This window comes from Tiliqua scincoides, chromosome 8 (assembly GCF_035046505.1).
Source record: "Tiliqua scincoides isolate rTilSci1 chromosome 8, rTilSci1.hap2, whole genome shotgun sequence".
Taxonomy (NCBI): Eukaryota; Metazoa; Chordata; class Lepidosauria; order Squamata; family Scincidae; genus Tiliqua; species Tiliqua scincoides.
Window position 1 is genome coordinate 44,196,178 of NC_089828.1, and position 23,391 is coordinate 44,219,568.

Consider the following 23,391-nt stretch of genomic DNA (forward strand, 5'->3'; position numbering starts at 1 on the left):
AACTTTTTATTTATTTACTTAATTACATTTGATTTTGTCATGCCGGGGGGGCTGCAATATCTTCTTTGACCCCAGATAGCAGATAGATGCCTTAGCTATGCCACTGACTTGGGGGAAGCAGCAGAGCAAGTGGGTGGTGCGCTGCTGGGGGGAAGAGGTGGGTTCCCCCCAATTTTTACTTTTGTAAAAGTCCGGTTGTGACATCACTTCTGGTTGTGACATCACTTCCAGGGCAACATTTTGAACTTGGCACCGGGCTACACGATCATTAGCTACGCCACTGCTCTCATTCTTCTCCTTCCTTGAGAGGCTGTGTGCATGCAGATGCCCACATATAAGCTGGAATTAATATCTGCTTTTAGATGTGACTGTTGACAGTCCCCAACACATTTTTTAATTCTCCCCCCAAAGTATGCATGTATGAAAGGGCATAAACAGACAGAGCAGTGAAAGATTTGTGATGGGAGATGCATCTCTCGCAGATTTTAAAAATGATAAGTGCAGCTGTGTATTGGAGCGAACCTGATTTGAATTGCAGCTATGCTGCTGGAATATACCCTCCTCAGAGTTACTCTACAGGTATCATGCATATATTTGTCTGTTATGACATGCAGAAGAAGTAATAGTGGGGGCAGTAATTTGGATCAGGAAAGCAACACAGGGAAAAGGCTTAAAGCTTCCTCCCCAGGCCCTTATCCAAATTTTAAACACCCTTGGTTACATTTACCCTTTTTAAAAAAAAAAAGCTATGGGAGATCTGAGCATTGGCCCCTCCTCCCCATGCCCTGGTCTAGTTTGGTGCTAAGAGTGCATGTTATTACAGTATGTTATCCAGGTGCTTTGAAGAAGCTTTCTTCCAGGGTAAATCTCCATTTTATTTGAGGACAGCACAAAAACTTCACTGCAATGATACATCCCAACCCCAGCAAACAAGAAATAAGTTCAGGGTTTTATAAGGCAGCTGCTTGGCAGTGTTCAAAATGGACATGGTGTTGGTTGGCTATATGCCACAGTGCCTGAATGGCCTCATTAAAAGGCTGGTGTAGCGTCAGGATGCATTTGATGTATTTGCCAGTGTGCGCATCTGCATGCATGCTTAAAATCCCCTTGGGAAGTGGTTGATCTTTTGCTTCCATCTTCCATAGCACAGCTCTTAGCTATTCAGTATCTAAGTTGGTGGCCGCCTACTCCGAACGGTAGCTCTCTCTCTCTCTCTCTCTCTCTCTCTCTCTCTCTCTCTCTCTCTCTCTCTCTCTCTCTCTCTCTCTATATATATATATATATATATATATATATATATATATATGATTTTTTGTTTATCTGCTTTGATGAGGGGAAGGCCATCCCTGTGTACTCTCATGCTTCATTTTCAGAGTGTCTTAAGAAACAGGAGGATGCTCAGAATGTTTCTGCTGTCATTAAGGCAGCCAAATCTGGGATGCTGCTGCCATCTGGAATCTCTCCTGTGAATTGCAGCGTTTTTTTCTTTTTAGCTCACTTTCCTTCCCAGTGTTCAATGATGTGGCTTGGGACCTATTGCATCTTAGAACTAGTTTTGTATAAGCCCAAGGAGATATTGAGCGTCTCCAAGAGCACGTCTCTGAAGCCACTTGAAACCAGAAGAGAGCTTCAGAGAGCACTTCGTAGTATGGTACTTGTACATGGTCAGTCACTGTCTACACTTTGTCTTTGGAGAGAAACTATAGGGCTACCTTTTAAAAAAACTGTCCAGTAGTTGCCATTCTTGAGGTTAAAGCTCCTTCTCCCCACATTTTGAGTCTTTGAGCGGGGGAGGGTCACACCTTGACTTGGCTTTCCTTAATTGCCTTTTTTCCTGCCTTCCCTTCAAGGAGCTCCAGGTTCTCTGCCTCCCTTATCCCTATAGCAAACCTGTGAGGTAGCTGAGAGATGATGATTGGTCCAAGGTCATTGAACAAGCTGGTCCTATGAAGCTTTAGACCTAGCACTAAGCTCCAGCGCTGGTGCTAGGTGTCATAAGCATGCTGTAAAGCATGTTTACAGCCCCTTAGGAAGAGAGACCAGCTTCAGGCCAGTGCCAGAAGGACGCTGGCTGGTGGTAAGTGTCACCACCAGCCGGTGGTGTGGGTGTCTGGGCTCCCAGGACCTTGAAAGACACTACACTACAAAGACTCTGTATGTGCAAGTGCATGTGCATGAACTCAAAGAGTGTGCTCAAAAATGTTTTATTTCAGGGCCTCTGCCCTGGTTTCTGGTTCTTGCTTGTCCCTGCTTGCTGTTTTCCCTTTGCTTTGTCTTTCATTCATCTCCCACCCCTTCCTTTCATCATCTGCACTCCCCAGCCTCCATCATCTTCTGATGTCCTCTGTCTTTCCACCTCGTTCTCCTTCCCGTTCCTTGGAACAGTCCTCTCATTCCCTCTAAAATTGTTGTCACTTTCCCAAGACTCCATCAGTTTCATTCCCTCCTTTCCTCTTTGCCTCATCCACCTTCCGCCTCTGTACTCAATCCACCCTCTCGTCACTGCCATCACCTGCCTTCCTCCATCTTGGTCAGTCTCTTGCTTTCTGTCCTGTCCTCCCCCTTCCACTGCACCTGGCTCTTTTCGCTCTTCCTTGATCCACCCTCTCTCTTCTCCTGTTTCCCCTTTTCGCCTCCTGTCTTCTTTTGTTAGCCTCCTGCTGCCCCACTGTTGCCCCTCGACTCTCCCCAGCTGCCTGACATCAGATGTCTCTCTCCCAGCATTGGCCTTGGGATGTGGTGCCGGAGCCACACTCCCCATCTTGCAAGAGCCAGCCATAGCCATGGTTCTGGGTGTCTCCTAGCTGCAAGGGAGGCCACACGTTCTACACTCTGTCCCCTGATGCTTTTCTGATGTTCTTATGCATGAGCAACAGGAATGGCTTTTGCCATCATGTCCTGTTGGAGAGCTTCTCAGAGCCATCTGGATGCTGTTGGAAACTGAATTCTGGAATAGATCTTGGTCTGGTCCTGCAAGGCAGTTCTTGGTGTAGGGTGGACTTGGTATGCTGGGCTTTGCACAACTTTGCTCTTCATAAGTAGGTTCCAGGTACAGTCCCTGGCAGCATCTCCAGGTAGGCCTGTGAAGGACCCACTCCTAAAACGCTGGAGAACTGCTGCCAGTCAGCTCAAGCAATACTGATCAATCAAAGGCTTCCAACTCTTTTTCCTTGAAGTGGTTCCTTGGGAAGGAGGATGGAATAGACAGGATGGCAACAGTCTTTGACCTGGCCCAAGGTGTTTTGATGAGATGACTGTTTCATAAGTGAAGAGAGAGCCAGGATGATGAGGTGGTTCAGGAGTCAGACCTAGAAGATACAGGTTCAAATCCCCACTCAGCCATGAAGCTTCCTGGGTGATGTTAGACCGTCATTATCTCTCAGCCTTACCTACCTCACAGGGTTGTTGTGAGGACAAAAGGAGGGAAAGAAACATGTACTCCACTCTGAGTTCCTTGGAGGAAAGGTGGTATAAAAATTTGATAAATGTTCAAAAAGGAGAACCTTGATCTCCTCAATCTCTTGTTATGTGACCATGAGAATTGGGCCTAATTTCCAAACATGTTCTCTGTTCCTGCCCCAGTGAAACAAAAGCCAATGCATAGAAATAGGTTTTATGTGCTTAATTTCAAGTGGGAACAAATGTTTTACGGTCCAGTTATAAATCCTCCCAAAGGAAGGTTGTATATAGTGCAAATGCTCAGCTGCTGTGTGGCTCAGGTAATGCCAGCCAGTAAACTACAAGCGAGGGGAGTGACACACTCTCTCCTCTGAAGTCTGGAAGATTAGAAAGCAGAAATAAAAGGTGACCTTCTGTTAAATTGATGCTCCTGATCTTGGCTATAAACCATCTTGTAGCTGACAATGGCTTTCTGGCAGAGAACTCAAGTAAGGGATTTTTAATGGGCAGGGGGGGGGGAAAATTAAGTGTCTGAAGAACTGTTGCAACAAAATAAATGAATGGTCTCCAAGTCAAACAGCAGAGGTTGTGACCATCCCAGTGAAGGTGAAACACATCAGGTACTTTTGTGGCACTAGTGCTGCTATTTGATTATCTGGCACAGTGATTTTCAGCCAGTGCCGTGAACAGTCTACAGGTATACTGTGAAATTTTGGTGGAGGGTCATTTATTAGTAGGACCATGTGAGCCCCACGCCAGCAGCATGGTATGCCTTGTTAATTTGTTAAAAAACTGATGGCGCACCTTGACAATTTTAGCGCCTTGTCAGTGTGCCCTGAGATTAAAAAGGTTGAAAATGCTGATCTAGCAGCAAGATTTTTTTCAGAGGGGTGTTTTGGGAGAAAGTGGGGAGTGGCCAAGATCCACACTACCCGATGTTCTGAATGGATCCTGCCACTAGAAAGTGTATTCCACTACCATCTTTCTGGCTTCATCTCAATTCCGTCTTTGAATCGCCTTTTTCTCCCACTAATGAGTAACTTGAAGGAAAGACAAGATAGAAATGTAGTAGAAATAATAATAATAATAAACAGAGCTTAAGCATCTTATTATCCACTTAGTAATATGGTCTATATAGTATATAGCAGTAATATGGTCTATATATAGCAGCACAATAGCTGAATGCCAAAGCTTTTTAAAAAAATATTTAATGAGGTGGGGGGTTGTTTCAAAACTGTGCTAAGGGAATAAGCAGCCCATGAAGAGGCTAACAGGTTCCCTGCTGTTTCTTTTGTGGATTCCCCCAGCTAACACCTTCACTGACAGCCAGCTGTGATTAAGCAGTCATTAGTAATATGTCTGAAAACTTGCCTTTCACAGAAAACAACCGCTTTCTGAGTCTTTGAGACCTCAGCGAGGAGGCAGCTAAGGCAGTTCATATGATGGAGTTTAATGAGGTCATTTTGCTTGATGCCTGAGGGCTATGAAAGCCCCTGGCAACTGATTGGCTTGTTTGGTCTTTGAACAACTTTAGTTCTCAAATTTCCACCGATCCCTCTTGCGCAGGCCATGCCCTAAGAATCCTTTCTTTCAATAATCAGCTTTCATCGCAGAAAGCAGCGTTTACTATCGTTTGCTCTGCATCGTATCGCCAAAGCTTTTTGGGATTAATAGCTCCATGGGAAAAGGTAAGAAGAGTCAATCACAAGCAAAGCAGGTCCACACAGCTCTCCTCCCTGAAGCTGGGGTAAGTCATGAAACTTATCATGTGCCTGGGTGAAGAGATTTTGAATGGACCATAATATTCCAGATGAGAACCTCTTCTCTTTTTTTGAATAATCTATTAACATATTGAACTAGAGAAGTTATTTAGTGTTAGTTGACGCAAAGACAGGGAACCATCTAATACAGTGATTTTCAACCTTTTTCATCTCGTCGCTCACTGGCAAGGCACCAAAATGGTCAAGGCACACCATCAGCTTTTTGACAATTGACAAGGCACACTGTGCTGTCAATGGGGGCTCACATCCCCTAATGGTCCTATTGATAAATGACCCTCTCCCAGATTCCCATGGCACACCAGTGTGCCACTGCACAGTGGTTGAAAATGGCTGATCTAATAAGACAATAAGCAATGATGTAATAAAAGAATTTCCATTTTTATGCAAAGTACATTTGTCCATTTTATCGCCTGCACTGTTGCTGGCTCTGATGGAAGGTCAACCTGAGAAGCAACAAGATTGGGTGATGTCACAACTGTTTTCCTTGCAGGAATAAAGACTCTAGAGCAGCGATTTTCTTTTTTCTTTTTTAAGTATTTTATTTATTTATTTCAGATACAGGTGAGGAAAATGGGTTAGACTTTGGGCAGGTACTACACAGGTTACACATAAGGATATGGCCCTAGATTACAACATGCATTATTAAAAAAAAAAAAAAAGCAATCAAATGACTGAAAAAACACAATAATCTTCAATACAAAAGCTATAATATTTGCCATTATAAAAATTTAAATTTATCTCCACACTCAATATTGTTTAACTAAAATTATCTATCCAATCATAAAAAGGCTTTCAATATTTTCTTACTCTACCTAAATCTCTCTCTTTCATTCTTTCTGTTAAAACTTCCATTTCTGCTATTTCATAAATTTTGTCTATTAAATTTTCTCTAGCTGGCACGTTTGTAGATTTCCAGCTTTGCACAAACAGTATTCTTGCAGCTGTAACAATATGTACAATAAGGTATTTTCTATATTGGTCTTTAATTTCTGATGTCACATTTAAGAGGAATATTTCTGGTTTGAATGGTAATACACATTTCAATATCTCTTGCAAGAATTTGTGTATCATTTTCCAGTATTTCTTTGCTTTTTCACATGTCCACCACATTTGATAAAAGGTTACTTCAACCTCTTTACATTTCCAACACTTATTTGATGCCCCAGAATACATTTTTGCTAATTTCTCTGGAGTTAAATACCATCTATAAAACATTTTATATAAATTCTCTTTCAAAGACACTGCTTTAGTTATCTTAATATTTATATTCCAGATTTGTTTCCAGTTGTCCATTGATATATTATACCCAAAAAATTTTGCCCAGCGCACCATTGCATCTTTTTCGTCCTCCATTCTTATCTCCAGGAGAAAATTGTACTTTTTAAAAATATATTTCCACTCATCAACCAAAAATATTTTATCAAAACTTATATCTTCTTTATAAAAACCTATTTTTTGGTCTTCTCATAATCTTGTTCCTATTTGTATTTCATTCCATCAGTCCAATTTTATTCCTTTCTCTTCTAACTCAAACTTACTTAAGATCTCTCCTTTAATATTCAACAGATCGTTATATGATTTATTTTGGTCTATTTAAATCCAGTTTGGATTAGTTGCTATTTCAAGCGGTTTTATTCATCTGGGTAATTTAGAGTATATCTTGTATTTTATCTGTTCCCATATCCAAATTAAAGATCTTCTTAAAATGTGCTATCTAAAATATCCATGCTGTTTGACTTTATCATAAAACAGGAATGCATGCCAGCCTATTTGTAAATCATGTGCTTCTAAAATTAAAATTTTGGAATTTGGTATGAGTCCCCAATCTTTTATCCAGTTTAGGGCTGCCGCTTGATAATATAATTCCTAGTCTGGTAATCCAAATCCTGCTCTTTTTTTATCCTCTTGAAGTAATTTCCGTCTTATTCTCGATTTTTTACCTTTCCAGACGAATTTTGTAGTAATTTTATTCATTTCTTCCAAAAAATCTGTCTTCAAAATAATCGGAATAGTCTGGAATAAAAACATTAATTTTGGTAATATTTTCATTTTCAATAGAGCTATTCTTCCTGATATGTGCAGAACTTGGGCTCAGTTGACTGCTGTAAATTGGCCTGAGGGGATCGTAGCCTGTGCCTTTCATGAGCCAATAGACAGTCAGTCTGAGTTTGTCTGAGCCAATCATTATAAAGTTTTGTTTGAGCCAATGGGGTCACTGTTGAGGAAAGTGAACTGAGCACCTTGTAACAAGCCCTTGAGAGTTGGAGGACCAAATGGAAAACTGCTGCAGGAGAGAAGGCTGCAGTACCAGTGGAGGAAAGGTAGCAGCTGCTGTGTGCAGAGGAACTGAGGCTATAAAAGGGGCTGCACCAGCAAAAAGCTCTGAGACCACCAGGGAAGCTCTGCATAGAAGGAGCTAGAAGAGCAAGCTGGAGAGACCACCAGGGAAGCTCGGTAGAGAGCTGCTGGAAGGAGCCCTCGGAGAGACAGCCGCTTGCTGGAGCTGAGAACCAGACGGGAACTTCCATCAAGCCTCCAGCCCTTGGCCTGCCTCAAGTCCTGCTGCCTCCTGCCTGCCTATTGCCTGCCTGCCTGCCTGCCTCAGGTCCTCTCTCAAGTGGGGGAATTTGGAACAAGGTCATTTTGTTTGGTTTGGTTCAGGTTCCATTCCTCCTATAAAAAAGCCTTAAACTTAGTGGTCTCTTTCGATCCTGCATAACATTCCCATTAGGGATAATTGTAGTTTATTATATTTCTCCAAATATTTTTTTATTTCTTTCATTAATTTAATATAGTTGTCGTCCATTAATGTACTTGTCTTTTTGGTAATTATAATTCCTAGATATTTTACTTTGTTTGTTATTTGTAGTCCAAATTCTTTTAATCGTTCTATATCATTGTCTTTTATATTTTTAAGTATCATTTTGGTCTTCTGGTAATTTATTTTTAAACCTGCCACTTCCCCATATTCTTTTAAGACTTCTATCAAAAATTCTATGGAAAGTGGATCTTCCAAGATAAATACCAAATCATCTGCAAACGCTTGTAATTTGTATTCTTCACTTTTAATTTTAAGCAGTTTCATCCTGTTATCTTCTCTTATTACATTATTCAACATTTCTAGTGTCAAAATAAACGACAGTGGTGAAAGTGGACAACCTTGTCTTACTCCTTGTTGAATGTTGATCTCTCTCATCAATTCTCCATTTACTCTTATCTTTGCTTTTTGATCTGAATATATTCCTTGTATCATCTTAATAAATTTTGGACCAAAATGTAATTCTTGAAGACAGTTAATCATAAAGTCCCAATGTAAATTGTCAAAAGCTTTCTGGGCGTCTAAAAACACTAGGGCTAATTTCTTACCCGGATGCGCTTCAAAAAATTCCAATTTTTTAATTTTCCAATTAATTTGAATTAATTCCAATTAATTAATTAATTTAATTTAATTTTCCAATTAATTAATTTCCAATTAATTTTTTTAATTTTAATTGTCTTTTTGGAAAAAAAAAAACCAGTTTGATCTTCTTTAATTATTTGATTTAGTATTTTTTTAATCTTGTAGCTAAAATTGAAGCAAAAATTTTATAATCTGTATTTAAAAGCAAAATAGGTCTATAGTTTTTAATTTTTTTCCTCCGTGTCTGATTTATGTATCAAAGTAATTGTTCCTTCCTTCCGTGAGACTGGTATTTCTCCAGTCTCCCATATATCATCAATCACTTTTTTGAATGGCAACAACAGTACTTCTTCAAATTTCTTATAATATTCGGCTGGTAATCCATCAGGGCCTGGCATTTTTTGGAGTTTTTGCCTTTTGATCGCTTCTGTTATTTCATTTATAGTAATTGTATTTTCCAATAGATTCTTTTGATCAGCTGAAATTTTAATGCTATTATTTTTCTTCAGATATTCTGTTTGTTTCTAGTGTTCTATATTTTTTCTCCCATATAATACCTGATAAAATTGTTCAATAATTGTTTTCTTTACTTCTAATTCTGTTTTCTCTTTTCCAGTCAAATCTTTCAATGTCTTAATATAGTTTTTTGGTCTTTCTTTTTTCGGCTAACCATCTTCCTGGTTTGTTACATTTTCAAAAAAATTTTGTTTTGCCATTTTCAATGTCTTCTCCATCTCCTGCATTTTCATTATTTTAATTTCATGTTGTATCTTCTTAATCTTTTGTTGAATTCTTTGATTTGTAGGTTCTTTCTATAATTCCATTTCACCTTTCTCTAATCTTTGTATAAGATATTTAATTTTCTTGTCCAATTCTTTGTTTTGCTGCATTTCTTATTGCTAATCCTTGGGAAAATGCTTTACTCGTATCCCATACAATTTGTGTTTTAATTTCTGGACAAAAATTCATCTTAAAAAAAATTCCATTTCTGTTTTTGCGTGATTCAAAAATTTCTGATCATTCATAGGGTTGTATTTAACTTCCAACTATTTCTCCTTAATTTTTTATTTATTGTTAATAAAATTGGATTATGATCTGCAAACGTATTAGGTAAAATTTCAGTCAAACGTTCCATCTAAGCCGAATATTGAGACCCAGCACATATCAGTTCTAGACCAAGAATTATGTGATTTTGAATATATGTGAACTGTTTTTTCTCTGGGTATTGTGTTCGCCATGTGTCAGTCAACTGTAATTCTTCTGCCATTTCCAAAAAAGGTCTGCGTAAGGTTCCTCCTCTTTTTACAGATCTTTTGTTAAATTTTATGTCCCATTTAGCTTGAAAAACTGCATTAAAATCTCCAAAAAAAAAAGATCCCTGGCTTTTCCCATAATTAATTTCTCGTATAATCTTCTGTAAAACTTATCTTGATGTGTGTTTGGTGCATAAATATTGACAATTAATGCTTTCCTTGTTTCAACTTGAATCTCTACAATCAGAATTCTCCCATCTTCCAATTGCCACTTCAATTCAGATTCCAATTTTCGGGTTAACATATGTAGCTACCCCCCTTTTCTTTTGGTGTGGATCTGAGGCAAAAAATAAAGTTCCCATTTTTCTATTATTGAGAAATCTAACATCATTTTTTCTAATATGTGTTTCTTGAATACAGATTACATCTGCTTTGGTTTGGTATTATTGATGGAATATTCTTCTGTGCCTCTGAGGAGAATTCAGTCCATTAATATTTACAGAAAAAAATTTCACTTGTTCAGCCATTTTCACTGAAATTGAATTTTTTTTTTGCCTTGATATTTTCCTTGTTCTCTGTCTTGTTTGTATTCTCCTTCTTCCTCCCACTGCTCCTGCTTCTTCTTCTTGGCTGTCTTCTGTATCTTGATCCATCTCTTTTTTTCTTTTCTCCATTCTGTTCTTTTTGAGTTTGATCCGAAGATTCTTTTTCTTCTTGAGAGGACGTACTCTCTTTCTCTGAAAGTTCCCTGTTTTGTTCTCCTAGGCTTTCTCCGTATTTTGATAAAAATTGTTGAACTTTCATCATTGAATTTATATTAAATCTTTTCTCTTTATAAACAAACAGAAGACCTTCTGGAATTTGCCAACGATATTTCACACTATTTCTTCTTAGTATTGCAGCAAATTTCTATAAGGTGTTCTTTTTTGGTGATCTTTCCAGGGAACTTCTCTCAGAACTCTCACTTGCTCTCCCTCCACTACTCTTTGTTTTTCCTCCAATCTTTTTAATATATTATCCCTTGAAGTTCTTTTTGTAAACTTTATCACTATCTCTCTTGGGTTATTATTCAATCATGCATATCTAGAATTGACTCTGTATGCAGTATCTATTATCTCTTTAATCTGATCCTCCTCCAGTTCCAACTCCATTGTCAACCATTCTTCTGTTCGAATTCTGGTGTCTTCTGAAGATTTTTCTTTAAGGTTCTGTATTCTGATAATAAATGCTGCTTTTTCCATCTCCTGTCTCATTACAGAAGTCTCTAGTTCTTTGTTTTCCTTTTGCATTTGATCCATTCTCTTTTCCATCTCCTCCATACTTTTATTTGTTTTCTTCTTATCTTTCTTTAAATTCTTGACATCCTGTTTATTTTTTGTAATCTGATCCTGCATACTTGTCAGGGAGGAGTTTATTTGCTTCATTTGTTCAGAGAGTTTGCCTAGCTCTTCTTTCATATCATTTCTAAAATCTTTCAAGAGATCCAGTAATGAAGTCTGACTTTCCCTCCTGTGCTCCATAGCTGCATATGTAGCAATTTGTGATCCAACTAATGGTGATGTCTTAGGTGTAGTTTTACTAGCTTTGTTTTTTGATGTCATTCTTTCCTTTTTACTATTCTTCTCTTAATAAAAAAGAGGTTCTTTTAATCTGTCTAGTCCCTTAAAATGACAATCTCACTATCTAAAAACACATCAATTCAAAAAACACAATAGTCACAATTCAATAACTACAAACACTTATAGACACAAAAATTATATTAATCTAGCAATTAAAAAATCAATCAAGTCTGATTTTCTTACTTCACCTTCTTCTAAGGCTAATCCCCAAGTTTTATATCCAAAAAGAATATCTTGCTCCACCTTCTTGTAAGGCTAATCCCCAAATTTTATATCCAAAGAGGGCATCTTGCTTCACCTTTTTGTAAGGCTAATACCCACATTTATTATCCAGAAAAAGTGGATCAATAATCCAATTCAAATCAATACCAATATCAATTCAAATCAATGTGTCTTTAAAAGCTCTGTCTCAGGTCTCTGGCTATAACAACAAAAATGAATTGTTCCAGCAGTTAAAAAATCCACCAAGTCTTATTTTCTTGCTTCACCTTCTTATAAGGCTAATCTCCAAGTTTTATAATCCGAGTCATCCAAGTCTTATATCCAAAAAGGGTGCATCAGTCAAGTCAATAACACTGTCAAATCAAGTTAATATCTCTTTAAATACTCAGTCCTGAATCCAGCTTCAAGCCTCTTGCAATGACAGGCCTAAATCCATTTCCAAGCCTTTTGCAACGAAAACGAAAGTAGAAATATTTCAACTGTTAAAAGTTAGTTGTTTATTCCTTTTCCATGCATACTATTACAACAGGGTGATCTTTTATCTTCCCTTATTTATCTTCCCTTATCTTTCATCTTTTTTTCCAATCACCCTTATTACAAAAAGAAAAAAATATGCTCCAGCTTCTTTACATCCAAGTTCACTGCTTTCCCCTCTGGGTGGCTGCCAGTCAACGTAAATAGTCTTAAAGTTATCTTTCCCTTCTTCCAACCTCTTGATTGCAATTCTTTTATAGCCTTTTAATGAACTGATTACTCACGGTTTAAAGCCTTTGTTCCCTCTCATGTTGTATCTAGTGGGCTGTGGGGGGGGGGGAGTCACCAGCTATCCGAATCTCTCCAAGCTGGCGACCGGAATGCGATGTGATCCAGCATAGAGCAAAATTGGGATATCTCTGAAACTGCCGTCTCTAGAGATAGTCCCAATTCACGCTCTCAGCCTTCGTTCCTTCTTGGCAACAAAGAGTTCCTCATTGTTGAGGTCCTCTGGAAAACACCTCTATTTAGCAGTTTCCTCGGGAGTCCTCCTAGGTTCCCTGCTACTGCACTGAGTGTTAACTCCGCCCCCTAGAGCAGCGATTTTCAATCTTTTTCATCTTTTGGCACACTGACAAGGCACTAAATTTGTCAAAGCACTCCATCAGGTTTTTGACAATTGACAAGGCATACCATACTGCCAGTGGGGGGGGGCTCACATCCCCATTGGCCCTGCTAAAATCTTCCCCCAAATTCCTGTGGCACACCTGTGGACCACTTGTGGCACACTAGTTGAAAATGGCTGCTCTAGAGGATTATGATGTTGAAAGTGTCTGTTCAAATATGTGTCAAACTGATTCCTGGTTAAATGGGAATGACAGGATTTCTGTCATCCCTCCATCCTTTTTTGGATTGGACTGGATGATTCAGTTTAACCATAAGGACATTGGTCACACAGATGTACTCTACGTGTTCTCTTGTTCATCTCCTGTGCATGGAACTTTCCAAGAAAGAGGTTAGGGTGGAAGCAGGCAGCGACTGCTTAGACTGCCATCGTCAATGTCATCCAGCTGGAGCAATGGTGGCCACCATATAAGAACATTGTGCTGCAGGCAAGGAAGAGTTGGAGCACGTAAGGCAAGAATTGCAGACCTTGCTGTGTTTCCCTCTGGCTGGACACGAACTCCTCCCCAAATTGCAACAAGGACTCTGTGAAAACAGCAGCAACCCTCTATCTCCACAATATTACTATAGGAAGTCAGAGAGAATTCTGAAAATGGGACGCAAGATAGTTTTCACCGTGCTTTATTCTTGTACTGTATTTACTCCGTCTCTAAGTGAGAAGTGGGTTTGTTGCATCTCTAGTACTTAATACATGTATACTGACATTGAGGGTTCTACCCTATATGCACTTTCTTGGGAGTGAAACACTTCTTTCTGAGCAGATAGGATGGTACTGGAAGCTGCCACGCGTTACATTCTTTGCCATGTTACATGCTGGCGGGGTTTATTGGTGATATGAGAATTCAGAAGAACACAGTAACTATGCCATTATCACTAATATCACTACCTGTGAATTTTGGATCTTGGAGTTTTGCCTCAGTATAATTAGCTGTAATAACTTCATTTTAAAACACTACTAAAGAAGTGCTCCATGGGGTGGGGGAGGCAGAGTGCTGTGGGAGATCCATTGCAGTGACCTGACACTGATGGGCAAGGGTGGTATCTTGTAATCAACTCAGGCAGCAAAATGTCTTGGGCTGTGGCATGCTGTTCTCAGAATGTTGGAGGCAGATTTCACCTTTACCACTCAGAAAGGGCTCCTTGTTAACTGGGAAAGGGTTAGGAGTTCCCTGTCCTTGGTGCCCATTTCTGTGCAAGTCATTGCCATCTATGTGTCTCTTGTTTGGAAAGAAGCTCATTCAGAGTCAAACAGAGACACAACAGTGGATAGCCTCCTCTGGGGACAAATAATTCTTCCTGTCAGTCTGCATGTTAATAGAGTAATTCAGGTCAGCCCTTTAACAGAGAAGCAGCAGAATAACCTGATCCCAACAAAGTCTAACTGGAAGGAGGAGAGGGTGAAGCAGTAATTCAGAGACATAGCAATGAGACTTTTGTGGGTGAGCACTGTGGACTTCTAATTTAATTCAATTCCTAGCAGTCCTCTGTTACAGAATGTGCCCAACTTTAGAGTCGTTGATTTAGCCATGACAAGAATTTTATACTTTGAACTGAGGTGGGGAAATCCTTTAAAATATTAAACCATCTTCTTTTTTTTCTTCCTAGTGTTCATCATGGGCTTTGGGCTGTTGGTCTATCCTTTTGGCCTTGGTTCTGCTACTGTGAAGAGATACTGTGAGAACGCAAGCATCTACTATGCAGGAGATTGCCAAATCGGATGGGGTTATATGTTGGCGATAGTTGGCGTGATGCTCTCTGTTTTTTTGCCATTCTTTGCAAAATATGCCCCAAAAGAGCATGCCACCCCAACTCCAATACCCTCAATTTTATAGCATTTTATCAGCATTTAACAATGGAACATTCCTATCTGAAATGGATGGATAGCCAAGTATTAGAGCACTTCCTTTTAACTGTCTTGTAAAAGAAAGAGAGAGCAAATGAAGAGAGCTTGACACTTCAAAGACCAAAAGTGCATTGATGAGTCTTCCGTACACATGAAAAAAGAACACTCCGGATCTGCTAAAAGGTTGCTGAGCAGTTTATGTGCTGCCTTGAACATGTATAATGGCTGGATGCCTCAGGAAAGGGAAAAAAAGAGAGAAAAATCTGTTTTTATCCTCAGAATATCTGTCTACCTCCCAGTTTCTTTTGTGTCTCAGAATCTTTTTTAAAGCCTCAATTCTTTTTTATATCTTAAGGGATGTCAGGACTTTTTTCCAACCCAGTCGTTTTCAACCTGATAGTTTATTTTGTTATAGTTCTAAGTAACTGTTGAGCTGCTTGCAAAGTTCTGTAGTGTTTCTTTTGTTTTAAATCGGTGCATGCCAATAATGTGCCTGAATATTGAAAACTTATAGGCACATGTTTTTTCTACTGTCTTTCTAATAATATGTGACTAATGTTCAGGAGCACGATTTTAATTGGGTGGGAGGCAAGGCGATTTCAGAGGAGGCAAGTTTCTTAGCAAAGCATAAAGGCCCACTCTTGGAGTTATTCAAAATTAAATGGCAAAAAAAAAAGAAAGAAAAAAAGAGAGAAAAAGCGTTGTATTTGAGGAGCATCTGTTGTGGTTACATCTGAATATCTCACAGAATCCATAGCAACATTTTGAACACGTGTCAGAAAGGCACTTTTTTTTTTTTAAGCAAAAGGCACTGTGCATTTGGCATTTGTGTCCATAACATGCACACATTGCAGTACTTAGAACAACAGTAACTGGGTGGATAACCAATGATCTGGCCAGAAATGTAGGTGCTCCTGAGGACTGGTCACTCATGGCCTGGAACCCAAGAATGGGGGAGAGGCGTCTCTATCACCCTGAGTGGTGGTCTCACTATGCTACCAATTTAACATGGAATTATGTGATATGTTTTGGAGTAGCTAAAACAATACAGATTTACTTATTTTGTTTCTTTAAGCAACAACTATTAATTGTGATTCTTTTTTTTAACAAAGAGAATTAACCCTGCCCTTTTGTGTACAAGAATGCTTGGAGAGTAGCTGATCTGTAATCACTTGATACAGTTGGGCATGACTTACAAATGTACACGTGTGAGAGATTAGAGGAGTTAAGCCACTTTGCTAAAATGCACTCTGATGTCACAAGTCCTGTCTACAAGGATGCTACTCAGAGAAAGCAGTCAGGACAAGTCCTGTCTTCATGTTAAGAACTGTATTGATCCATCCAAGTTATCATAATCCTAAATGCATGAACATGGACATCCAGCCTACTTTTCAGGCAAGGATGCTTAGAATTGCATGGTGTAAGTAGGGCTAGCTATTTCAGTCCCATTATAAGGAAACCAAATTCTGAATTTTACATGAGAGAAAGAACAAAACAGTTCCTGGGGTTTCACTGTCACCACAAACTGCTGTAACAGACACACCATTTGCCTTAAACAAAACAAAAAGTGATTTGGGCTCTAATCATATTCCAATTTCCCTTTCATTTAAAACTTCTGGCTTTTATCATTCTCAGAGCCCTATCCTGTGCTCAGCGGCACGGCTTCGTGCCGCTGAGCACTGTTACGGCACGTTTGTGAGCCTCTCCCCCATGCTCCCACCCGTGCTAGCCCAGCACCAGCCTGGAACAGCCAGTGCTGGGCTAGCATGGGGCGGTCGCCCAGCCCCTGCAGCTCGGTGGTCTCATGGACAGCCGAGCCGTGGCACAGTAAGTGGGGACAGGGCAGGGATGAGGTGTTCTGGGGAGAGGGGATGCCGGCGGGGGGCAGAGAGAGGGCAGGGGGGAGGCATTACGCAGAGGCGTAACGTGGGGAGGGGGTCGGGCTGGAGGCGTGCCGGAGGGAGGGAGGGAGGGAGGCGGGTCTGCAGAGCTCCACTCCACAGGATCCAAGACGCTCGTGGAGGGCTTGGCGCCCTACACAAGCACCTTTACCGCCAACCTTTTGGTTGGTGGTAAAGTGAGTAGCCCCATTGCAGGGCTGCTTACCTTACCCAGGGGACGAAAGTCCCCTTCTCCTGAGGCACCTTCCGCAGTAGCCTGGGGTGCACAGCATCCGGCGGCAACTGTTCTCGGTGCCACCGAGCCTGGGCGCCCTGGGCAGCTCAGGATTGGGCTGCCCCTTGACAATTTATTAGCCATAAGATTGAGTATTCTCTGATTGTAGATTAACATAGTCACTGGTTACATGTATGCAGTCAGACTACTTAGCTCAGCTATTTTCAACCAGTGTGCTGTGGTATACCATTGGTGTACCACAAAAGGTTCACAGGTGTGCCACAGGAATTTGGAGTACAGCAGTTGAAAATCACTGAAAAACTGTTCTGGGTTCTGCGGCTCTGTATCTAGGACAACTATCTGTAGGAACGAATTGTCTGACACTCTCCCTTTGCCGTTACTACAGACAGTTGCCCTAGAAACAGAGCCACAGAACCTGGAATAGTCTCCCGGAAGCTAGAAGCAAAATCACAAGAGATGAAGGTCACAGAGGTCAGTGTGCCTTGAGAAGAAAAATGTTGAAAATTGCTGGCTTAGCAAGTTAGAACTTTCTCTTATTTTCATGTTCTAAATTTACCCTGATCATGTGACTTCACCGGGCACCTCCAAGAAGATTTTGTGCATAGCAGCTCAGTAACTGCAGTAATTCCCCAAATACTTGTTCCAACAGAACTGTATTGTACTATGCAAAAAGCAGAACCACTGAAAATGTGGAGATGGATCAGGCTCTACTAGGAGCTACTACACAACGTGTGACAGCATCTAGACTCGTAAGCAAAAATAATCACCACACAATTTTTAATTACTAATCCAAATACTGCTACAACTGGTGCAGCAGCCAGTGGTGTCAGGGAACAAACCCAATTGGATGGTGCAGAGGGGAGGAAAGTGGCTTCATAACTGACACAAGGGCCAGCCAATCGGCACTGTGCAAAATCAGATTTTATTGCAGACTTCTAAGCTGGGCTGAAACTATGTATACCCATATTTTCTCCAGAATTAGGAAAGAATTGATTATTTAATTTTGGCAGAGAATTTGCAGGTCGCTTCTTATTCATAAACCCAAAGCAAATAGGATGGTTTGTGGATTTTACATGTGCAACCAATATTGGCAGTATTGCACACTTCTTTTAGCATCAATTATTGGGGCAACTTGACAGTTTTCTCATAAATGATTAATAGGGCAGGGAATACTAGAAAAGCAACTAACAGATAGAAAGGACATTTTAACACCCATTTGAGGTTGGAAAGTTGCAGTCTTTTCTTTCCTAACCAACCTGTGCCTTTTAACAATAGAACAAGTGTACGCAACAGGATCAGTAATGATAATGACCATTAAGTAAAAAAAAAAAAAAAAGTTCATCAGCCAGTGAAAATGTTGTACAATGTTGTAAAAGTTGTATTTCTGTGTGGTTTGGATCAGTTTTGTGTAATGTTTACATCTGTTCACTTAAGTGTGCCACTAGAAAAGTGATTTGTTGGTTTGTACAAGGAGTCATTTTTGCAAGAACCGGAAATTAAATCTTCCTGTCCATTTTGGTGCATTCCACAATGCTTATTCTGGTTGAACAAATTGCTGGTGGACAGAATCCGGTAAGGTTGTGGTTTTTTAAGGCTATGTAAAGATACTGTTGTAACCAAAACTGTTTCTTCTTTAAAACTGGTTCCTAGAACTTGAACATAGTGATGACATTAAAAATTACATGTTGCCCTTGAAGTATGTGTCAGAAAATATTGAACAATGCTTCCATTTTGTATTCTTTTGTATCATTTTAAATACCTTTAAAAATGCAGTTTATTAATGTGACTTCTAGCAAAGGGAACAGTTATTTTTAAATTCAATTATAGTCTTTACAAATTCAATGAATATGCCTTTCCCTTTAAACAGGTGGATACAACTCTGTTGGCTGCCATAATTTTTGCCAGGCTCTCGTGGATGGTCCTGTAAGAGAGTGGATGTTCAGAGAAGTGGGAGTAGGGAGAGAAGGGGAGACAGGAAGCACAAGTGCCTCAAACTTTCTGTTCCCACTTCACCAAACATTCAAAGCCATGATTCACATATGCATGGATGTGACTTAACTGCCCAGCATCAATAATTCCCAAGCGGTGTGCCTCAAGAGAACTACTACTGGTGCCACAACAAATTTTAAAAAATAATTATGTGTTCATGTGAGCAGCACAGGTGAGTTGGCTGACCTTGCCAACTAGCATCTACTAGAGTGTATTACCATGCCATCTCTGCAAGAATAATGATTCTGGGCAGCAGAAATACCTTCCCTCAGAGTAAGGCCCTTGTTGCTTCTCTGCATGAATTATACCAGGGATGGGCTTCTATGTGGCCAGGTAGTTCTTCAAAGCAAGCCCTTTTCATGGGTAAAGGATATTTGAGTTGACATTGGCTGACCTAAAAGTTCTGTCTGTGGAAATTTAACCTGGGCTGACTCACTCAGACATGTGAATTATCATTTGATTTTTTTTTTTAGTTTGGATACTTATAAACCACATGTCTGATACCCAAAGTGGTATACAAAACAAATCTAAGGGCCCAGTCCTATCCAATGTTCTAGTGATGACGCAGCCACAATGGGAACAAATGTTCCCTTACTTTGAAGTCCCCCCCCAACCCAGGATGCAACATGCAAACAGCTGGCCCTGCTGTATCAGTGCTGGAAAGATGGATAGGATTGGGTCCCAAAACTTTAATCAATAAATATAGTATAGTGATGAACATAGATGTGGGTTTTTCCCCATGTGGAAATAAGCCCTGATTCATAATTCACACTTGAAAAGCCAGACTGCAAATTCATAGGTAAACCCAATGATTTGTCTGAAGCCAGAGTAGGAAAAAAGATGTATGAGTATGAAGACTCTTTTGGGAAAAATAATTACCAATCCTTTTACTAATACTGATAAATAACTTTTTAAGTCTGACTTACATTGTGCATTCATTCCTTTAAAAATTGCTAGTTCAGGTTCAAGTTTTATTCTATATATATATAATTTTTATGTGTAACTAAAAACTGTATTTTCTATTACTGTGGTTTCTGTATTTTGACTAGGTGATTCCTTTTTAGAAACTCTTCCCCTCCCCCCCAGTATTTGACTTGTTGAGTAAAATACTTATTTGAAATGTGAATTTTCTGATTACCAACATTGTAATATAATAAAGCAATTCATTCTGTCAACAGTTCGTTTTTCTGTTTTCATCATTTTTTTGCATTTATAGCTTAGTATCAAAGAAGGAGGAAAAGGAAGAAAATTGTAACAGATGGATAGTGTATGTAGGGGCCTCTGTCACAGAAAGAACTTGATTGTGTAGCTGCAGTGTGAATCAGTGTCATGTAAGTACATAGAACTCCCCATTCTCTGCTACAAGAGGGGACACAGGGCCCAATCCTATCCAATTTTCCAGTGCTGTTGCAGCAGTGTCAGTGGGGTATGCATCGCTTCCTATGGTGGGGAGGTAGTCACAGAGGCCTCCTCAAGGAAGGGAATGTTCGTTCTGTTATCTCAGGGTTGCATTGTGGTTGCACCAGTGCTGGAAAATTGCATAGGATTGGGCCCACACTCTGTGCAATGTTCGTTCATGAACACAGAACACATAACATGAACATTTAATAGTCCCAGGCTATTGTTAGAGCCACATTCCAAAAAGGAGGCTAATGAATATATGAAAGATGCCATTTAAACTTGGTTTTATTCTGTATGCCTCACTTCAGAACAACCCCTCTCCCCCCCTCCCCAATTTCAAAGCATGACCTTAAATGCCTTTGAGTTTCAAAAGCAATTTAGTTGAATCACTGGAGTGTGATCTGAAGCAAGTACTCCAGGCAAAGCCAAGGCGCACAACCAGGTTTGGAACACACAAGCCCAGTTCCAAATTGCCCTGTGCATCCAGCTAAAATGCTTCCTGTGCACATGCACAGGACTTTGGTCAATTCCTTGCTTCTGGCTGCATCCTCTTGTGCTGTGTCCAATGTGGCACCAGAGGTTTAATGACTGTCACAAGTGACTTTTCTGGAGGTGAGTGGGATTGCTGGGTGAAAAAGTCTGAAAAGTCTTCATATGCAGAAGTCCCCTCATGCCTTTCTGAATCCCGGCCCTGGTTAAACTATTGCAGCTATCACAAGGTTATTGTCCTAAAAGAGCTGTTTTTCAGTTGGTCAGCAACTAATTTAAGTTAAGAGCAGCCCGTGTAAAAGTCACCCATCTGAACCTTATTCTCTCCAAGCTCCAGGATCCTAGATGAGATGGATTATCTGTAACCCTTTCAATCCAGCTTCAGGCCAGGCTTTGGGGCAGAGACAGCCTTGATCACCCTGCTGGATGATCTACGTCAGGGCTGCCCAAACCCCGGCCCTGGGGCCACTTGCGGCCCTCGAGGCCTCTCAGTGCGGCCCTCAGGGAGCCCCCAGTCTCCAATGAGCCTCTGGCCCTCCAGAGGTTTGCTGGAGCCCGCACTAGCCTGACGCAACTGCTCTCAGTGTGAGGGCAACTTTTTGACCTCTCGTGTGAGGGCTCCCTCCACTGCTTGCTGTTTCACATCTGTGATGCAATAGCGGCAGCAAAGGAAAGGCCAGCCTTGCTTTGTGCAAGGCCTTTTATAGGCCTTGAGCTATTGCAAGACCTTCATTCATTCATATAAGTTCATCTTTAATTTATGTAAACTTATGTAAATTTATTCAAATTTTAAATGTAAATTAATTCTTCCCCCCCCCCCCGGCCCCCGACACAGTGTTAGAGAGACGATGTGGCCCTCCTGCCAAAAACTTTGGACACCCCTGATCTACGTTGACTAGATGGGGACTGCATCCCTCCTGGTCCTATTGGACCTTTCAGTAGCTTTTGACACAATTGACCATGGCATCTTTCTGGGTCAGTTGACCAATTTGGGGCTGGAGGGCACTGTCTTGTAATGGTTCCATACTTCCTTGGATGATAGGTCTAGATGGTGATGCTGGAGGATAGCTGTTCAGTATCCTGGGCTTTTACAGTGCGGGATGCCACAAGGTTCTGTTCTGGCCCCTGGCTGAGCTGCTGCACCCAACGAACCTGCATTGGATGCAGCACAATGCTCCTGGCTTGCCTGCTCCAGTGCAGGTTTGGATTACGCCCTTAGGTGCCCATGTTTTGTAATGCTTTTAAGTCTGGTTTCATCTTTGGTCTCACATGTTACATCCTAGTTTGGCCCTTAGTTTAGAGCTGAAATGATCGCCAATATTGAAAATGGGTCAAGTTCTGGGCAGGTTTTGTGTTGGGAATTAAATTCCTACCAATGTTCAGGGTAATGGAAAATTCAGGTGTCCATATTTACTCCAATTAGCAGTCCATTTTTAGGCATTTTGTTTTCTTAGAATGAAGTACATGGTTAATATTTTGAATAACTTTCAAAGTTGTGCACTCAGAGTAATTTCTCAGTACACTGGAAAAAGTGAAAAAGCAATAGTTTTGAATTAGTATTGATTTTATGATTACTTCTAATCTAGCTGAGCTACTAGCAAATAGTTTCTGCTACAATTACTTGAACTAAGTGGCCATATAAATTCTAAATGCAGGAATGGTACCTTAAATTCCATTCTCAGCAATAACAGACACATGGAATAATCTTGCAATCTTCCATAAAGAGCTTTAGACCAGTGTTTTTCAAACTGTGGGTCAGGACCCACGAGGTGGTTTGCGAGCCAATTTCAGGTGGGTCTCCATGCATTTCAATATTTTATTTTTAATATATTAGACTTGATGCTACCATAGTCTGTGACTGCATTGGGAGAAATGTTACAGATCTGTACTTTTAAAAAGCTACTATGTATATTCTTTCAACAATGATAGTTAATGGGACTTACTCGTGGGTAAGTGTGGGTAGGATTGTAGCCTAGGATTGTTAAAAATTTTTCCTGCTTGATGACATCACTTCTAGTCGTGATGTCACTTCCGGTGGGTCCTAACAGATTCTCTTTTAAAAAGTGTGTCCCCCTGATAAATGAGAACCACTGTTTTAGACATTACATTGGGGAGATGATGAGATCCATCATCCTGCATCTTGTTCTGTTGGGAGCTGAAATTCCTCTTCCAACCTCTAGTGATATTCCTAAGTGTAAAACTAGATGTTAAATGTGTTACTCTTTTTGTCTTTTTTTATTTAAGAGTTGGTGTCCCCAGTCTGGATTAGGATTGTGGGGTGAGTTGAGGGGAGCCTAATCTTTTCCCCTGAGCTATGATCCTGAAAAAAATTGTGCCACTCAGAAGCTGATCTTTGCCTCAGGAATGGAGCTACTAGTAATATCCCTACAGTCTTTCAGAAAGAATTATCTCTGAAACCCTTAGTGGATTAAAAAAAAATGTGAATAAAAAAGTGGAAAAATAGATTTAGGCTGCAATCCTAACCATGCTTACCTGAGAGTAAGCTCTATTGAACAAAATAGGACTTACTTCTGAGTAGAACTGGTTAATATTGTGCCCTTAAAGACCCACTGCTCTTAATGGAATAAGATCATCCATAGGGGTTTGATTCTGGGACTCCTTTCTGATACCATAAAATGTGTTAAATAAAAGCAGTTTTAAAAATAAAAAGTGCATCCCTTTACAATTGTGGTTTAAAACA

At 40.2% G+C, this 23,391-nt stretch overlaps 1 protein-coding gene across 1 annotated transcript in view; it reads left to right on the plus strand.

The window, feature by feature from the left end:
- LHFPL7 (LHFPL tetraspan subfamily member 7) overlaps nt 1-14,664 on the plus strand; it is a 110,977-nt gene extending 96,313 nt beyond the window's left edge. The window contains exon 3 of the mRNA XM_066636438.1: nt 14,438-14,664. Coding sequence (XP_066492535.1) covers nt 14,438-14,664 — 227 coding nt within the window. The remainder of the gene's footprint in view (nt 1-14,437) is intronic.
- Nucleotides 14,665-23,391: the final 8,727 nt, after the last annotated feature.